The following is an 18,917-nucleotide window of genomic DNA, read 5'->3' as shown; positions in this document are numbered from 1 at the left end:
TGAAAAAAAACGACCATGTGTAGTAAGGCGTTTTAGCGCGTAAAAACGACCATATATGGTAAGGCGTTTTTCGCGTAAAAAAATGACCATGTGTAGTAAGGCGTTTTTAGCGCTAAAAAACGACCATGTATAGTAAGGCGTTTTTAGCGCGAAAAAACGACCATGTGTAGTAAGGCGTTTTTAGCGCGAAAAAACGACCATGTGTAGTAAGGCGTTTTTAGCGCGAAAAAACGACCATGTATAGTAAGGCATTTTTAGCGCGAAAAAACGACCATGTATAGTAAGGCGTTTTTAGCGCGAAAAAACGACCATGTGTAGTAAGGCGTTTTTAGCGTAAAAAAAACAACCATGTATAGTAAGGCGTTTTTAGCGCGAAAAAACGACCATGTATAGTAAGGCATTTTTAGCGCGAAAAAAACGACCATGTATAGTAAGCCGTTTTTAGCGTGAAAAAAACGACCACGTATAGTAAGGCGTTTTAGCGCAAAAAAAAACTACCATGTATAGTAAGGCATGTTTAGCCAATAAAACGACCATGTATAGTAAGGCGTTTTTAGCGTGAAAAAACGACCATATATGGTAAGGCGTTTTTTGCGTAAAAAAACAACGATGTATAGTAAGGCGTTTTTAGCCGATAAAACGACCATGTATAGTAAGGCGTTTTTAGCGTGAAAAAACGACCATATATGGTAAGGCGTTTTTAGCGCGAAAAAACGACCATGTGTAGTAAGGCGTTTTTAGCGTAAAAAAAAAAAAAACATGTATAGTAAGGCATTTTTAGCGCGAAAAAACGACCATGTATAGTAAGGCGTTTTTAGCGCGTAAAAACGACCATTTATAGTAAGGCGTTTTTAGCGTGAGAAAAACGACCATGAATAGAAAGGCGTTTTTAGCGTGAAAAAAACAACCATGTATAGTAAGGCGTTTTTAGCGCGAAAAAACGACCATGTGTAGTAAGGCGTTTTTAGCGTAAAAAAAACAACCATGTATAGTAAGGCATTTTTAGCGTGAAAAAACGGCCATGTATACTAAGGCGTTTTTAGCCGATAAAACGACCATTTATAGTAAGGCGTTTTTAGCGTGAAAAAAACGACTATGTATAATCAGGTGTTTTAGCGTGAAAAACGACCATATATGGTAAGGCGTTTTTAGCGTGAAAAAATAAACGACCATGTGTAGTAAGGCGTTTTAGCGCGTAAAAACGACCATGTATAGTAAGGCATTTTTAGCGCGAAAAAACGACCATGTATAGTAAGGCGTTTTTAGCGTGAAAAAAACGACCATGTATAGTAAGGCATTTTTAGCGCGAAAAAACGACCCTGTATAGTAAGGCGTTTTTAGCGTGAAAAAAACGACCATGTATAGTAAGGCATTTTTAGCGTGAAAAAACGACCATGCATAGTAAGCCGTTTTTAGTGCGAAAAAAAAAAACGACCATGTATAGTAAGGCGTTTTTAGCGTGAAAAAAATACCAACCATGTATATTAGGGCGTTTTCGTGTCCTTTCAACGGGGATGTAGCTCAGTGGTAGGGCGCATGCTTCGCATGTATGAGGTCCTGGGTACAATCCCCGGCATCTCCATGTGGGATTTTTACAAATGTCCTCATAGTGGGACTATTAAAGGTTGCGCGAAAAAACGATCATTTATGGTAAGGCGTTTTTAGCGCGAAAAAACGACCATGTGTAGTAAGGCGTTTTTAGCGTAAAAAAAACAACCATGTATAGTAAGGCGTTTTTAGCGCGAAAAAACGACCATGTATACTAAGGCGTTTTTAGCCGATAAAACGACCATTTATAGTAAGGCGTTTTTAGCGTGAAAAAAACGACTATGTATAATCAGGTGTTTTAGCGTGAAAAACGACCATATATGGTAAGGCGTTTTTAGCGTGAAAAAATAAACGACCATGTGTAGTAAGGCGTTTTAGCGCGTAAAAACAACCATGTATAGTAAGGCATTTTTAGCGCGAAAAAACGACCATGTATAGTAAGGCGTTTTTAGCGTAAAAAAACAACCATGTATAGTAAGGCATTTTTAGCGCGAAAAAACGACCATGTATAGTAAGGCGTTTTTAGCGTAAAAAAACAACCATGTATAGTAAGGCATTTTTAGCGCGAAAAAACGACCATGCATAGTAAGCCGTTTTTAGTGCGAAAAAAAAAAACGACCATGTATAGTAAGGCGTTTTTAGCGTGAAAAAAATACCAACCATGTATATTAGGGCGTTTTCGTGTCCTTTCAACGGGGATGTAGCTCAGTGGTAGGGCGCATGCTTCGCATGTATGAGGTCCTGGGTACAATCCCCGGCATCTCCATGTGGGATTTTTACAAATGTCCTCATAGTGGGACTATTAAAGGTTGCGCGAAAAAACGATCATTTATGGTAAGGCGTTTTTAGCGCGAAAAAACGACCATGTGTAGTAAGGCGTTTTTAGCGTAAAAAAAACAACCATGTATAGTAAGGCGTTTTTAGCGCGAAAAAACGACCATGTATACTAAGGCGTTTTTAGCCGATAAAACGACCATTTATAGTAAGGCGTTTTTAGCGTGAAAAAAACGACTATGTATAATCAGGTGTTTTAGCGTGAAAAACGACCATATATGGTAAGGCGTTTTTAGCGTGAAAAAATAAACGACCATGTGTAGTAAGGCGTTTTAGCGCGTAAAAACGACCATGTATAGTAAGGCATTTTTAGCGCGAAAAAACGACCCTGTATAGTAAGGCGTTTTTAGCGTGAAAAAAACGACCATGCATAGTAAGGCGTTTTTAGTGCGAAAAAAAAACGACCATGTATAGTAAGGCGTTTTTAACGTGAAAAAAATACCAACCATGTATATTAGGGCGTTTTCGTGTCCTTTCAACGGGGATGTAGCTCAGTGATAGGGCGCATGCTTCGCATGTATGAGGTCCTGGGTACAATCCCCGGCATCTCCATGTGGGATTTTTACAAATTTCCTCATAGTGGGACTATTAAAGGTTGCGCGAAAAAACGATCGTTTATGGTAAGGTGTTTTTAGCGCGAAAAAACGACCATGTGTAGTAAGGCGTTTTTAGCGTTAAAAAAAAACCATGTATAGTAAGGCATTTTTAGCGCGAAAAAACGACCATGTATAGTAAGGCGTTTTTAGCGCGTAAAAACGACCATGTATAGTAAGGCGTTTTTAGCGTGAGAAAAACGACCATGTATAGTAAGGCGTTTTTAGCGTGAAAAAAACAACCATGTATAGTAAGGCGTTTTTAGCGCGTAAAAACGACCATGTATAGTAAGGCGTTTTTAGCGTGAAAAAAACAACCATGTATAGTAAGGCGTTTTTAGCGCGAAAAAACGACCATGTGTAGTAAGGCGTTTTTAGCGTAAAAAAAACAACCATGTATAGTAAGGCGTTTTTAGCGCGAAAAAACGACTATGTATACTAAGGCGTTTTTAGCCGATAAAACGACCATTTATAGTAAGGCGTTTTTAGCGTGAAAAAAACGACTATGTATAATCAGGTGTTTTAGCGTGAAAAACGACCATATATGGTAAGGCGTTTTTAGCGTGAAAAAATAAACGACCATGTGTAGTAAGGCGTTTTAGCGCGTAAAAACGACCATGTATAGTAAGGCGTTTTTAGCGTGAAAAAACGACCATGTATAGTAAGGCGTTTTTAGCCGATAATACGACCATGTATAGTAAGGCGTTTTTAGCGTAAAAAAAACAACCATGTATAGTAAGGCGTTTTCAGCCGATAAAACGACCATGTATAGTAAGGCGTTTTTAGCGCGAAAAAACGACCATGTATAGTAAGGCGTTTTTAGCGCGAAAAAACGACCATGTATAGTAAGGCGTTTTTAGCCGATAAAACGACCATGTATAGTAAGGCGTTTTTAGCACGAAAAAACGACCATGTATAGTAAGGCGTTTTTAGCCGATAAAACGACCATGTATAGTAAGGCGTTTTTAGCGCGAAAAAACGACCATGTATAGTAAGGCGTTTTTAGCGCAAAAAAAACTACCATGTATAGTAAGGCGTTTTTAGCCGATAAAACGACCATGTATAGTAAGGCGTTTTTAGCACGAAAAAACGACCATGTATAGTAAGGCGTTTTTAGCCGATAAAACGACCATGTATAGTAAGGCGTTTTTAGCGCAAAAAAACGACCATGTATAGTAAGGCGTTTTTAGCCGATAAAACGACCATGTATAGTAAGGCGTTTTTAGCGCGAAAAAACGACCATGTATAGTAAGGCGTTTTTAGCCGATAAAACGACCATGTATAGTAAGCCGTTTTTAGCGCGAAAAAAACGACCATGTATAGTAAGGCGTTTTTAGCCGATAAAACGACCATGTATAGTAAGGCGTTTTTAGCGTGAAAAAAACAACCATATATAGTAAGGCGTTTTAGCGCGAAAAACGACCATGAATAGAAAGGCGTTTTTAGCGTGAAAAAAACGACCATGTATAGTAAGGCGTTTTTAGCTGATAAAACGACCATGTATAGTAAGGCGTTTTTAGCGTGAAAAAAACCACCATGTATAGTAAGGCGTTTTTAGTGCGAAAAAAAACCGACCACATATAGTAAGGCCTTTTTAGCCGATAAAACGACCATGTATAGTAAGGCGTTTTTAGCGTGAAAAAACGACCATGTATAGTAAGGCGTTTTTAGCGTGAAAAAAACGACCATGTCTAGTAAGGCATTTTTAGCGCGAAAAAACGACCATGTATAGTAAGGCGTTTTTAGCGTGAAAAAAACGACCATGTATAGTAAGGCATTTTTAGCGTGAAAAAACGACCATGTATAGGAAGGCGTTTTAGCGCAAAAAAAACTACCATGTATAGTAAGGCATGTTTAGCCGATAAAACGACCATGTATAGTAAGGCGTTTTTAGCGTGAAAAAAACAACCATGTATAGTAAGGCGTTTTAGCGCGAAAAATGACCATGAATAGAAAGGCGTTTTTAGCGTGAAAAAAAACGACCATGTATAGTAAGCCGTTTTTAGCTGATAAAACGACCATGTATAGTAAGGCGTTTTTAGCGTGAAAAAAACGACCATGTATTGTAAGGCGTTTTTAGCTGATAAAACGACCATGTATAGTAAGGCGTTTTTAGCGTGAAAAAAACGACCATGTATAGTAAGGCGTTTTTAGTGCGAAAAAAAACCGACCACATATAGTAAGGCGTTTTTAGCCGATAAAACGACGATGTATAGTAAGGCGTTTTAGCGTGAAAAATGACCATGAATAGTAAGGCGTTTTAAGCGTGAAAAAAATGACCATGCATATTAAGGTGTTTGTAGCGAGAAAAATCAACCATATATAGTAAAGCGTTTTTAGCAATAAAAAAACGACCATGTATAGTAAGGCGTTTTTAACCCGAAAAAATGACTATGTATAGTAAGGTGTTTTAGTCCGAAAAAAACGACCAGGTATTGTAAGGCGTTTTCAGCCGAAAAAAACAACCATGTATAGTCCTATCAATCGGTCTCCACAAATTACTCGCACAAGCCACCTGTACACTTGATGCAAAAAGCTATCAACCCAGCTAAACAGAACACAATTGATGAGGAACAAGGTAAAATTATGGCAGAGAAAGCACCTCCAAGGGATCGTTCCTCAAGATTGTAAAAGAAGAAGGCTACGTTCCTCATCAAGTGTTTAATGCTGATGAAACCGGCCACTCCGTTCCATCAAGCCATCAACGACCATCACAAAGGTCAATAAAACCACTTTATTATATAGTACAGTTTATTTCTTTAATTATAATACCATCGCATATTTATTATACGTAAAATAAGGTATATTTTGTGTCGTTTAAAGGCTTAGAAAACTAGAAAGTATAAATTTCAATTTTAAGGGGACCTGGGAACGGATTATTCTTATTTTAATGGTTTCCTACGGGAAATTAATTTTTGGGATAGACGCTTTTCGCCTTACACACTGTATGGGAACCAATTAAGTTAGTAAGCAACAGGTATCACTGTAATTTCCAGAGATTATTGAAAGTTTTTGAAAATTCAGACTCTGACTTGTTTCACGTAAATTGACCCACCCAAAAAGATAAAAAAAATGCCCAAAACTATGCTAATTTGCATCAACGTAGCAAGCATCTAAAGACGAAAATCATCCGGAATAATGGCACCCTCTAGTGGACTTGTAGTCAATCACACCACATTTTAATCCCCATCTAGATTGATTCCGACATAGCACTACTGAAGGCCTAGCGATAAAATCACGGCCTGCCACTGTTTGTTTTAGTCCTATTCTCCCTTTTTTTTTCGGTTACCATCTCATTAAAACCGTAAACTTTTAATAAGTCAAGCCCGACAAGGTCACATTTTGGCGAAAAGAATCTGCCAGGTTGCAGGGTAGCAACAGTTCCAGGCAAGCCCGCTTCAAAAAACACCCGTAAAAGCGAACCGATGAGAGGAATGGCACCAATTCAAAAGAAGCGACCGATTGATTCGGATAAAAAAAAATAAGATAGCGAGGGGGGTACAGGGAATGGGGTTGTAAAGGTAACAGATAGAAGCTCGCACTTGACTTGCAGTGACAATAAAAACTGGGGACAGGCGCACAAATCGACACACAATAGCCATGGCGACAATCCATCCCATAAACGGTACACTCTCCACTTTTTTTTAAAATCCGAACTCGAAAAAAAAAAAAAAAAAAGACAACTACTCACCCCTTTTTCCCGATGATGTCCGAAAATATCGCTAATAGAGAGGCAGCCAACTAACTAGCCAGCTAATAGATAGCCAGCCAGCTAGCCAGCTAGCTAATAGATAGCTAAAAAGATAGATACAAGGAGGCGCCATTGCCCCTTTTTTTCCATTGTTAGCGAACCTGTTGTTAAAGCGCTATATAAACCAATGTGTTTATTGTATTTTATACATCTGCCTCCATTTCAAGCTCATATAACTTCAAACCCATAATATTTAGGAATTAACTCTTTTTTTTCTGATGAAATAAGATAATCTAAGTATTCTTACGCTTTATTGAATACTGATGTAGTCCTGAAACTCAATATTATTTGGGTCCTGGAATTTGAGTGAATATGACAAAAACCCTGGCACTGGATTGGACACATTTTTGCACATTGTCGGGCAGTGAATAATAATAATAATAATAATAATAATAATAATAATAATACATTTCATTTATAAGCACCTTTCAAAACTGTCAAGGTCACTTTACAGTCACAGGATAAGTTTTTCTGCGGGTGAGCAGCGGCAGCCACACGCGCCAGCGTTCACTCAACCCAGAAGTATTTCAAATAGATAGAAAGTTAGCTAGCTAGCTAATAGATAGCCAATAGATTTTTTTTTTTAGAAGAGGCTATTAATGTTGTAGATGGAGGTCCTTGCTACCTGGTACCCACAGTCACTATCTTTGGCTCAACTAGCGAGCTAGCCAGCTAATAGATAGTAAATAGATAGCTAGCGAGATAGATAGCTAGCTTGATAAGTAATGAAATAAAAAGCTTTTGTGTCATTTTAATTGTGCCTGTTGAAATGGTGTCAAAATAGCATTTTGTCAAGAAAGTTCCAATAATGTCAATTATTCATGTTTACAGGGGAAATCAACAAGAGTTAAATGAGAGTCGGATTTGTTTTGGGGATTTTGTTGTGCATCGACAAAAAAAAAATAAATACATGTTTGCGCTCTGCTTGCAGAGCTCGGTCAAGTTCATTAGCGGCGTTGCGCCGATGAGTAATTGGGCGTGAGCAATGTTAACGCGCCCTTGGTGCCGAGGCCCCCGATCAATTTGAGCAGGAAGTGTTGGCTTTAGCCCCGCCCACCCGCCAGGGGCAAGGGAATTACCATTCATCAAGCATCGATTCCGCCCCCTGAAACACTGAGCGCGCGTTACTCACCATCTCCACGGCCTTTTATGCGCTCCTCTTCTTTTACATCCTATTCTCATCCTCCTCTTTTTTTATTGGCCGGGGGGTGATTTTGTGGGCTAACTCTGTTTTGTGATTTAAATCCATTTTGTGTGCTAACTTTGTTTTGTGGGCTAACTCCATTTTGTGGGCTCGCTCCATTTCTTGAGCTAACTCCATTTTGTAGGCTAACTCCATTTTGTGGGCTAACTCCATTTTGTGAGCTAACTCCGTTTTGTGATTTAACGCCGTTTTGTGGGCTAACCGTCATTTTTTTAGCTAACTCCATTTTTTTTAGCTAACTCCATTTTGTGATTTAACGCCGTTTTGTGGGTAACCGTTTTTTTTGTTAGCTAACTCCGTTTTTTTTAGCTAACTCCATTTTGTGAGCTAACTCCGTTTTGTGATTTAACTCCGTTTTGTGGGCTAACCGTTTTTTTTTAGCTAACTCCGTTTTTTTTTAGCTAACTCCATTTTGTGAGCTAACTCCGTTTTGTGATGTAACACCGTTTTGTGGGCTAACCGTTTTTTTAGCTAACTCCGTTTTTTTAGCTAACTCCATTTTGTGAGCTAACTCCGTTTTGTGGGCTAACCGTTTTTTTTAGCTAACTCCGTTTTTTTAGCTAACTCCTTTTTGTGAGCTAACTCCGTTTTGTGATTTAACTCCGTTTTGTGGGCTAACCGTTTTTTTTTTAGCTAACTCCGCTTTTTTGAGCTAACTCCATTTTGTGAGCTAACTCCGTTTTGTGATTTAACTCCATTTTGTGGGCTAACACCGTTTTTTTGAGCTAACTTCATTTTGTGAGATAACTCTGTTTTATGAGTTGACTCCATTTTGTGGGCTAACTCCGTTTTGTGATTTAACTCCGTTTTGTGGGCTAACACCGTTTTTTTGAGCTAACTTCATTTTGTGAGCTAACTCCGTTTTATGAGTTGACTCCATTTTGTGGGCTAACGCCGTTTTTTTGAGCTAACTTCATTTTGTGAGCTAACTCCGTTTTATGAGTTGACTCCATTTTGTGGGCCAACTCCATTTTTTGGACTACCTCCATTTTGTGAGCTAACTCCATTTTGTGGGCTAATGCCGTTTTTTTAGCTAACTTCATTTTGTGAGCTAACTCCGTTTTATGAGTTGACTCCATTTTGTGAGCTAACTCCATTTTGTGGGCTAACGCCGTTTTTTTTAGCTAACTTCATTTTGTGAGCTAACTCCGTTTTATGAGTTTTGTGGGCATTTTGTGGGCTAACTCCATTTTTTAGATTAACTCCATTTTGTGAGCTAACTCCATTTTGTGGGCTAACACCGTTTTTTTGAGCTAACTTCATTTTGTGAGCTAACTCCGTTTTATGAGTTGACTCCATTTTGTAGGCTAACTCCATTTTTTGGACTAACTCCATTTTGTGGGCTAACTCCGTTTTGTGGGCAAACTCCCTTTTTTGAGCTAACGCCGTTTTGTGAGCTAACTCCGTCCTGTTTTTCCCAGTTAAGCGCAGACACGCAAAAGGAAAGGACATATGGCTAACATGATTGATTTCCTTTTAGCGCCATTATCCCATTATCCATCATCAGCCGCCTCGTTCCTTGTTGTTCTACATTTCCACTCTTTCATGGCGCTCACATGGTGCGTTTCCCCATCCATTCATCGGGCCTTCTTTACGCCAGTGCAGGAAAAATAGAGAGAAGAGCGGCCAAGGCAGGGAGTAGGAGGATCACAATCACAATCAAACACAATGGCGCATTGTTGTGGTACCATTCCATTAGTCACCTGGACACCCCGGATGGAGAGTGACCAGACTTTGCGGACTGAAACGGAGCACGAACAAAAGTAAGACGGCGAAAGGGAAGGGAAGGAGAACCTTGAAAAGAATAAAACAAGTGAAAATTGAATTTTCGCTAAAAGCTCAACATTTTCCAGAACTTTCAAAGAAAAAAACTGTTGCAACTGTTTCACTCATTAAATGCCCATTTCATGTTCAATTTGAATTACAATACAATACATATAGATTTACATGGTGCTTTAAAGGACAACCGACGTCTCCGGACAAGTTGTGTCCATAATTTGTAAAACTGGCTTCAAATGACTTCTACTGAACGTATTTTAATAAGATTCCACCGCTTATAGCTATATTTTACGTTTTAAGACTCGCGCTGAATATTCCGGAAGTCTTGTTTTTGAGTTTCTGACGAGTCCGTACGTGACATCACTTTAGGACCCCCCCCCCCTTGACCGACAAAAAGACATATTGTAGCTGTCCTTCAATCACGTCAATGCATTTTACTGTACTTGTTTGTCCTGAAAACTTGACCAAAAAGAAGCAGAAGAGGGCGACAAAGCTCCATGTAAGGAATACATTATTTAATCGATTGCAAACATGTATGCGTTCTTCTTCAGAACTATTTGAATCATATTCAATAGCTGGATGTGTAACAAGAAAGCATATTCTCGGAATCTGAAGCCATTGTTTTGATTCACTAGCAATGCAAGACGTCTTGGCGTGACGTCACGAACTGGGGGGCGGGACTTTCTGAAAATGCCCAATTCGCAGCTCAATTTTTTTGCAGAGTGTGGAAGTCATTTTTATTGGTGTTTTTCATTTGACTAAAATTATCTCCGTTTTGGGTATTTTAGATGCTATAAAACGTTTTTCTGATGTCAGTCAAAAAACAAAAAAGTGACGTCGGTTGTCCTTTAAGGCTTAGAAAATTAGAATGTAGAAAATTGTTTTATGGGGACCTGGGAACGGATTATTCTCATTTTAATGGTTTCCTATGGGAAATTAAATTTTGGGATACACACTTTTCGCTTTACACACTCTGTCTGGGAACCAATTAAGTTTGTAAGCCAAGGTCCCACTGTACTCCAGTCAGTCGTGTGTGCACTGGATCACGTCGGGGTCACCAGTCCATATATTGCGTTATATCGAAAAAAACGCATTAGTTTCGGTGGTTAGGGGGTCGGTCACCGTCAACCATTTTGTGTCATGAGTGTGACAATGCGACGCCATGCGATCTGGTTGAAGATCCTGTTTATTTATTTACAACATGTGATTACATGGCACTGCGACTCCATCAAGTTTACAAATAATAAATATTGCCGTCTTGTCTTAAACAATATCGTGGTCGTCACTTTTTTTTTTTTTAATTGTCGTTATTCTCCTCGTCATCACCTGAGCTTTTAACACAAAACAACAAAGGAGAGCCCCCCCCCCCCCAAATCGTGTGCTTACCTCCTCAGCCGTCACCTCTGTGCTTAATTTAAATAAATAATCAGAATTAATTCCTAAAAGAAAAGTCAAACACACTTGAAAAGAACACCCGGGGGGAAAAAAAAGACTTTAAAAGCAAACTAAAACAAAAATAATGAGTTGCAGTTCCAATGTCTTGTATACAAGAACCAGGAAGTCTTTCCAACCAATGGGAGAAAGGGGGAAGGGTTAACAACGATCTGTCATTGGCTGGAAGTTTTTTTTTTAAACAACAGGAAGTATGACCACTTCCTGTTGTGAATTGTGCAAGAGTCAAGGCTTCCTTTTTCTTCCAACGTCTTGCCAGAATCTTTTACTTTGTAGACAGGAAGTGACACCGTCATTCGATAATTTTGTGAATTTGAAATGACAAAGGCAAAAAAATAAAATACAGTGATACCTTGGTTTACGAACTTAATTGGTTCCCAGACAGAGTGTGTAAGGCGAAAAGTGTGTATCCCAAACATTAATTTCCCATAGGAAACCATTAAAATGAGAATAATCAGTTCCCAGGTCCTCCTAAAACAAATTTTCCGAATGAACCGAAAAGTTCATTAGCCAAGGCGTTCATAAGCCGAGGTATCACTGTACATGTAAAATGAAACAAAACATGTTCAAACCTAGATCCAAAACTTGAACTATTGTACATAGCAATAAATACATTTAGAAAATAAAGATTTCAAAAAGAGACGGAAATTATTTTCATTAAAATGTCCTAAAAAAGCCTAACAACACATTTCCCGTCACAACCTACAAAATAAAAGCTAGTCATGATGTAGTTTGACGCTCATTGTGCAAGTGCCTGTTGTGTCGCATTTGCCCCACTGAAAAGAGAGAACCTTAAACATCCAACCAGAACCCGACAATAAATAAATTTACAAAATAAAATTGCTTTTTATTTTGAAAAGCACAGCGGTTTCCTGCGCCGTCTGGGTCGCTTTGTCCACTCGTCCCGGAACGGTCGTCCAAATGGTTTCGTTTGACTGACTCATTTTGAATTCGGGTCTCTTATTGCATGAAATTCTCATCCACTTCCTGTTTGTGTTGCGCAACATTCTCGGTCAGTCTTTTTCGTCCATCCTTCGAGTTCGCTTTTATCCACGGGAGATTTGTCTTGGTGGATTCACGTAGAACCACATGGCTGGTTCCTGATGGGTACCAGAACTCCTTGACGCCCCCCCCCCCCTAACCCCTACAAATACAGGTAACATCGAAGTTATGTTCCGACAAAACGTTCCGAAATCAAACGGTCGTAAATCGAAAAGTATTCAAAATGGCCGACGCAAGGTTTATATACGACAGAATAGTATACGATGTCAATCTGTTCTTTTTAAAGAGCGTTTTCTATTAAATACTATTATATACCAAAATGTTGACAGTTCATTTATAAATCTTATAACTTTTAGTGTCATTTCAATCATTTTATATTTGGTATCATCGATCTTTATTACTGTGTCGGCGCACACGCTTTCGGCTGACCCAAATACGCACGGCTTCCCATGCATACACACCCTTGAAAAATCGCTCTCCCTGCTAACGGAGAAGCTACAAGAGGTCGCCCGATACACCCTCGGACTTCGGTGACATTACACGGTCACTTGCTGTGCGACAGCGAGATACTGGCTGGCCAAAATTGCGCTACGAGTACGTTGCGGGTGGTCGTATGTCGCACCGGTCGTAACTTGAATGTTACCTGTAGTCATTTCATTGACCACAATCCAATGACAGTCCATCCAACCCGCCATCGAACGACAGTCAGCAATTGTGTCACTGCCTTTCTATGTCGCTCCTGATTTCCGATTGGGCGGTGTTCAAAATCTGGCCGATTTTCTCGGGCGCCACACCTACCACCGCCCAGCCCCTAACCCCAACTGACCCCACCCCAGTCACAAATTGTCTTGTAGCCTCTCCATGTAGCTCCTGATTTCCGACTGACCCATGTCGACGTCGTGGCAGACCCACTTGATGTCGTTCTCGTTGCCCTTGCCGAGCAGGACCGAGGGGTCGGCGTAATGGCCGTCGCCACCCTGGTGGTGGTCGTTGGGTAGGACGGTAGCAAACGAGGTGAATTTGACCCGCTTGCGTTTTCCGGACGCCCTCGGGGAGTTGTTGACATGCTCGGCGTCGCGTCGGGTGGCGGTGATGGCGGAAAGGCACTGATGCGGGTCCGGGAGGGACCGCGGTAAGGTCTGGCTGTGGGTAACGCCCCGATGGGCGGCGCCGGCCCGGCTAGCGGCTAAGGCGGAGGCGGTGCCCGCCCCGTTCAGGAGGTACTTGCTCTCCTCGTAGGCGTCCTCGCCGCGGTCGATGATGGTGGTGCATTCGTCGGGTAGCGCCGCCGGACAGGGTTCGGCGTGGTCCGGGTGGTCCGCCATGAGGTCGGCCTCGTTGCCCAGCCAGACCCAGTCGTGGGCGTGGTTCATGTTGCCGCCCGACTCCAGCACGGGCACCTGCTTGTGGCGGTACCTGCAGGTCGCCCCCCGTGCCAGGAAGGCCGGAGACGAAAGAAGAACACGGCAGTGGGAATGGGCATCGGTTGGACTTTTAAACCCTTACAAACTCGTCCTGGCTAGCTTGCGCTGAAAATGTTGACGCTTTTGGACTAAGTGGGTGGAGTTGAGGCCTCTTTGGCACCTTGTAACTGATTTTTATTTATCTAGCTTTCCAGTTGTCTATCTAGCTAGGTAGCTATCTGGCCATCTAGCTGGCTAGCTATTTGCTATCTATTAGCTATCGAGCTGGCTCACTGGCTATCGAGTTTGCTATATATACGCTATCTATCTATTAGATATCTATTAGCTAGCGAGCTAGCTAGTTTTCTATCTATAATAATAATAATAATAATAATAATAACCCCAATTGTATTTCAAAACACAACTTTGAAACAGTAACCCTGATTTTTAAAGCTATTTTCTAACCCTGAATATCACATTGAACCCTAATTTGAAACCCCAAAGCTTGTTTCAAACCCCGTTTTTACAATGCTAACCCTGTTTTGAAACTCTATTTTGAAACACAAATCATGGTTATAAAGACCACGTTGAAACCCTATCTATCATTTCAAACCCGACTAAAAAATCTGGTTTGCAACCCTGTTTTTAAAATGCTAACCCTGTTTTGAAACCCTATTTTCAAATCCCAAATCTTTGTTACAAACCCAACATAAATCCAAACCCTCACATGAAACCCCGTCTTGAAAATGCTAACCCTGTTTTGAAACCCTATTTCGAAAGCTTCATCATGGTTGTAAAGACCAAGTTGAAATCGTAACCCTAGTTTGAAACCACACTTAAAAGCCAAAGTCTAGTTCTGTACTTTATTTTGAAACCCTAACCCTCGTTTCAAACCCTACTTCGAAATCCAAAACCCTGCAATTGTCATATTGGAAGCGGTTACCTGAAGGCAAAGCTGACGCAGTTGATGAGAAAGACGAGGATGGCCAGACAGAAGACCCCCAGTAGGGCGTACATCCCGATCTCCAAGTCCGAGAGACCCCTGGTGGTCTGGCTCAACTCGCCGTCGGAGGGTCCGGGCACCTCCACTTGGGCCGGGTAGCCGGTATTGTCCTGCGTCCGGCTCAGACCTCCGCCGCCGCCGCCTTTGCCGCCCGTTGCCCGATGGGTGACGGTGCTCTTGGTCGTTAAGCTCACCTAGCGATGTAGCGACAAGTCAGTTTGGACCTTTTGAATTTTAGGCCAGAATTTTAGCCGCCGTCGCACCTTCCTCATGGCGCCTTCGTCACGCTCCACGGCCACCTCCAGACTTTTGGACTCCCGCTCGGTTACGTCTGCGACTCTCAGCTGCTCGGTGTCGTTGTCCGCCGCCGTGCCCCCTTCCGGCGTGACGCCGCCTTCGTCGCTACGGGCGGCTCCGAACTTGACCGCCACGTTGCCGACGCCGGATGCTAACACGCTCTTCCTCTTGGACTTTTGGCAAGTCTCTGAGATCACCATCTCCACACGTACCAATGCCCCCTGGCCTTCACCTTCTGCCACCACCACCGGCCAGTGTTGCTCCTGCCGGTGCCGTGCCGCCAATTAGAGACCCGAAATGTCTGATATATAAACTAACCGATTGACGAGCCACTTCCTGTCCAGCGGCTAGCTAAAAAGTTAACCGATTGACTAATTCGTTGCTGTTTGAGTGATAGGCTTTCAAACTGACTCACCAACTTTCTGATTGGCTAACAAACTGACCGGCGAGCAATTGGTGGAAATCACAGACAAACTAAATTGCTAACTCACTAACAGGCTCACTGTTAGCGAGATAAAATAGACGTTATCCTGTTTAAAAGTTTCATCTTGGGCTCACTTTGAGCTAAACAAAACCAGCCTGTTGAACTGTGATCCTTGGGCTAAACCCAGCTAAACAAAACATAATTGATGAGGAACTAGGTAAAATTATCGCAGAGAAAGCACGGCAACTTTACTCGGATATTGTCAAGAGGCACCCTGGAAGTTCGTCCTCCATTGATGATTTCAAGGCAAGCCACGGATGGTTCGAGAACTTTGAGCGTCGTACAGGGATTCATAGTGTCATTTGTCATGGTGAGGCAGCCAGTTCTAACGACAAGCTAACTAAATACCAAAGTAACTAACCAACAACAAGGTAGCTAACCAACATGGCCGCCATGATGGACACGAGTTGCGACAACAATTCGACCATTTGGAGGACAAATTGCAGAAACAGAAGCTCCCACCTGATTGGTTACGGAGACGACGTCGTCGTCCAATGACACCGCAGAAAGTAGGAAATCTTTGGGGTCGTAGATATCGAGCGGCGTGACTGAGCCATCGCTGTAGTGGATCCAAGCGCTAATGGCCGCTTCCTGAAATGGAATCGCAAGGAACACATTGAACACGTTTCCGGCGCGGCGCCACCCGCTGGAGATATCACCTTCCTCGTGTCACATGGAACGTCACTAACGTACCCGTAATAATACAAAGGTAGACGTTTTTTTTTTTTTGTCACGCTCGCAAGCTAAGCTATTTCCTGCCTCCATTTGAGGTAAGCGCATGTAGCTTTAAAGGTTGTGTCCATAATTTGTAAAATGACTTCAAATGACTTCTACTGAGCGCATTTGACAAAGATTCCAGCGCATGTCGCTATATTTTACCTTTTAAGACTCGCGCTGAATATCCAGAAAGTCTTGTTTTCGAGTTGATGACGATGACCAAAGTGACGTCACGTAGGGAACGCCCCTGACCGACAAAGCGACACACAATGCATTTTGGGTACTTTTTTTTGGTCTGAAAACACTGTGTTGATTGCGAAATTAGAGGTAAAAGTACATCAATAACGCCATGGTGAATTGTTGTGTGTCGCAGCCAATTGTGGTAACACGTAAAAAGAAGGTGTTAAGTTGAAACAAATTCACAGCAAACAAATCAGCCCATTTCCAACGGAGCAAAGCAGTCGAGCACCAGCGGAGGCGAACGATGAAGCTAACCAGAGTTAGCGATTCGGCGCTTGGATAGCGGAAGTTTGATGCATGTTTACTCATTTAGTCACACTGTATGCTAACTGTGAGCTGACCTGGTGAAAGAGAGCAATCGCCATGCAAACCGATCGGGCAAACATCCACTTTCCACCGTGTCATTTTTTTTTTTACTCTGGAGCGCTGTCAGAGCTTTCTCTCTCTTCTCAACATCTGACGTTCATGTGCTTGTTCGAATTGTGGTGGTCTCCTTTGTGTGTGTGTGTGTGTGTGTGTGTGTGTGTGTGTAAACCCCACCCCTCTGTCTTCTACCACGGATTTTAACCAATTACGGGCGCCATCTTGTGCATTTTCTGGGCGCTACATTGAAGTCCAGACGGCTCGAATTGATACGGAAGGACTTTTTTAATCAATTGCAAACATTTATGCTTTCCTCTTCAGAACTATTTGAATTATATTCACAACTGGATGAGTAACAAGAAAGGATCTTCTCCGAATCTGAACTCTCTGAAGCCATTGTTTTGATTCTGGAGCAAGGCAGTTTGTGAAGGAGTATCCTGGCGTGACGTCACGGACAAGGGGGCGGGACTTTCTGAATCTGCCCAGTTCTGAGCTCATTTTGTGGCAGTTTTGGGACACTTGAAGTCATTTTTATTGCTGTTTTGCATTTGACTAAAAACATCAGCCGGCGTGTTTTGGCTATTTTAGATGCTATAAAACGTTTTTCTGATGTCAGTTAGGAAACCAAAAAAAATGGTGTCGGTTGTCCTTTAAATCATAGCGCATATCGGGAACAAGATAGGAGCGCAAAATTGGCATGGCTAAAACATACACGTAAATAAGTACATACACGCTACACGACACGTCATGAGTTGAGTAGTTGAGTGTGTTAGCACGCGGCTAATGAGGACGTGATTATCATGGAAGGCAGATAAGCAGCGTGAGATGTTCACAGTGGAGGATTACTCTTCGGATTGGATGATTACAACCTCGGGGCTTTTCCTTCTTCCACACCGACCTGCCATTTATTCATGTGTGTGTGTGTGTGTGTGTGTGTGTGTGTGTGTGTTTTGCTGGAAAGATATGAAAAGCCCCACGGGAGAAGACATGTCTTTCATCTTTTTGTCCCCTTATTCGCGTGAAACAACAGAAATGCAATAATCCCATCACGGAAGCCGTAAAAAGTGCACAGGAGATACAAATTAAGTACAGTGATACCTCGGTTTTCGACCATAATCCGTTTCAGAAACCTGTTCGAAAACCGATTTGTTCAAAAACCGAAACAGCACTTTCCATTAAAATCAATGTAAAAAATCTTAATCCGTTCAAAGTCTAGAAAACAACTTTTTAACTATTTCATCCCATAAACCAGATAAAAACTTAATAATAGAGCAGGTCATGTGTATTATTCTATAAAAACAAACTTTTATTTTCACCAATTTTTAACATCAACATTAATATCTGTACATAAAAGTCTCCTTATCTTTCTGCCACGGGGCGTGTTGGCACCTATCCCAGCTGTCTTTGGGCAAACTAACTTTTCAAACCATCCTCTGCTTGCTTTAAATTCATATTATTCAGGAGATCTTAACCAAATACGTCAGCATTTTCGCAAAAATAAAACAACAACAATATTAATGCGTCGGTCACAATGAGACAATGAGGAAGACGTGACAGATAAGGAAGTGACGAAAAAGGAAGCAGAGGGTAGTCGAGTGATGCATTCAAATGCACTCAGTTTGGTTGAGAACCAAATTTTGGTTGTATACCGGGGCAGACATTTTTGGTTGAAAACCGAATGGGATGAGAACCGAGACGTTCGAAAACCAAGGTTTGACTGTATTTGATAGTTTTTTTTAACTCATTCACTGCCAAACGATGTGCAAAAATGTGTATCCACTCCAGTTGCCAGGGTTTTTGTCATTGTTACTCAAATTCCAGGACCCGTTGAATATTGTGTTTTAGGAAGACATAAACGTTCAATGTATATAATCTAAAAAAAGTGTTTATGAAGCTTCAGTTTTCCATCAGTAGCCTAGTATGCGTGTTCATACCTGTTTAGGCACCTTCATCAGTTGACTGGCAGTGGCGGTCATGAGAATAGCTTGGCAATTGCCGGCGGCGGCGGGCGCCACGTTCAAAGACAGCGAGGCCACCAGCTGGACCCCCATGTCCACGATGGTAACCTGCGCGCAGGAGGAGGAACCACCGCTTATTTGGAAGACCCAAAGTCCTCCATTCTATTTCGATGATTATCAGGCCCGAATAGGTCACACCACCGAGTGCCGCCATTTTGACACACTTAATTTCACATGTTATTTTTCCTCAAAATCAAAATGGCTACTCGATATCACAGGTCATCATCAA

General features: G+C 41.6%; 1 protein-coding gene and 2 non-coding genes across 3 annotated transcripts in view; 2 read left to right on the top strand and 1 right to left on the bottom strand.

Annotated features, from left to right (window-relative positions):
- The first annotated feature begins 1,510 nt into the window (after positions 1 to 1,510).
- On the top strand, positions 1,511 to 1,582 carry trnaa-cgc (transfer RNA alanine (anticodon CGC)). The gene has a single exon. It is a non-coding gene; the product is annotated as a tRNA-Ala (tRNA).
- Positions 1,583 to 2,242: 660 nt separating this feature from the next.
- trnaa-cgc (transfer RNA alanine (anticodon CGC)) lies at positions 2,243 to 2,314 on the top strand. Its single transcript has one exon. It is a non-coding gene; the product is annotated as a tRNA-Ala (tRNA).
- A 10,049-nt stretch (positions 2,315 to 12,363) lies between these two features.
- LOC148898669 (transmembrane protein 132C) overlaps positions 12,364 to 18,917 on the bottom strand; it is a 128,932-nt gene continuing 122,378 nt past the window's right edge. Inside the window, exons 13-17 of the mRNA XM_088993477.1 lie at positions 18,605 to 18,736; positions 15,813 to 15,941; positions 14,833 to 15,129; positions 14,510 to 14,763; positions 12,364 to 13,579 (exon numbers count right to left, since the gene is read on the bottom strand). Coding sequence (XP_088849603.1) covers positions 13,000 to 13,579; positions 14,510 to 14,763; positions 14,833 to 15,129; positions 15,813 to 15,941; positions 18,605 to 18,736 — 1,392 coding nt within the window. The 3' untranslated portion in view covers positions 12,364 to 12,999. The remainder of the gene's footprint in view (positions 13,580 to 14,509; positions 14,764 to 14,832; positions 15,130 to 15,812; positions 15,942 to 18,604; positions 18,737 to 18,917) is intronic.

The sequence above is a fragment of the Hippocampus bargibanti genome, linkage group LG04 (assembly GCF_051943395.1).
Source record: "Hippocampus bargibanti isolate YZ-2025 linkage group LG04, ASM5194339v1, whole genome shotgun sequence".
Lineage (NCBI taxonomy): Eukaryota > Metazoa > Chordata > Actinopteri > Syngnathiformes > Syngnathidae > Hippocampus > Hippocampus bargibanti.
The sequence above is the reverse complement of the archived record's forward strand: the minus strand, read 5'-3'. Positions and strand labels throughout refer to the sequence as shown.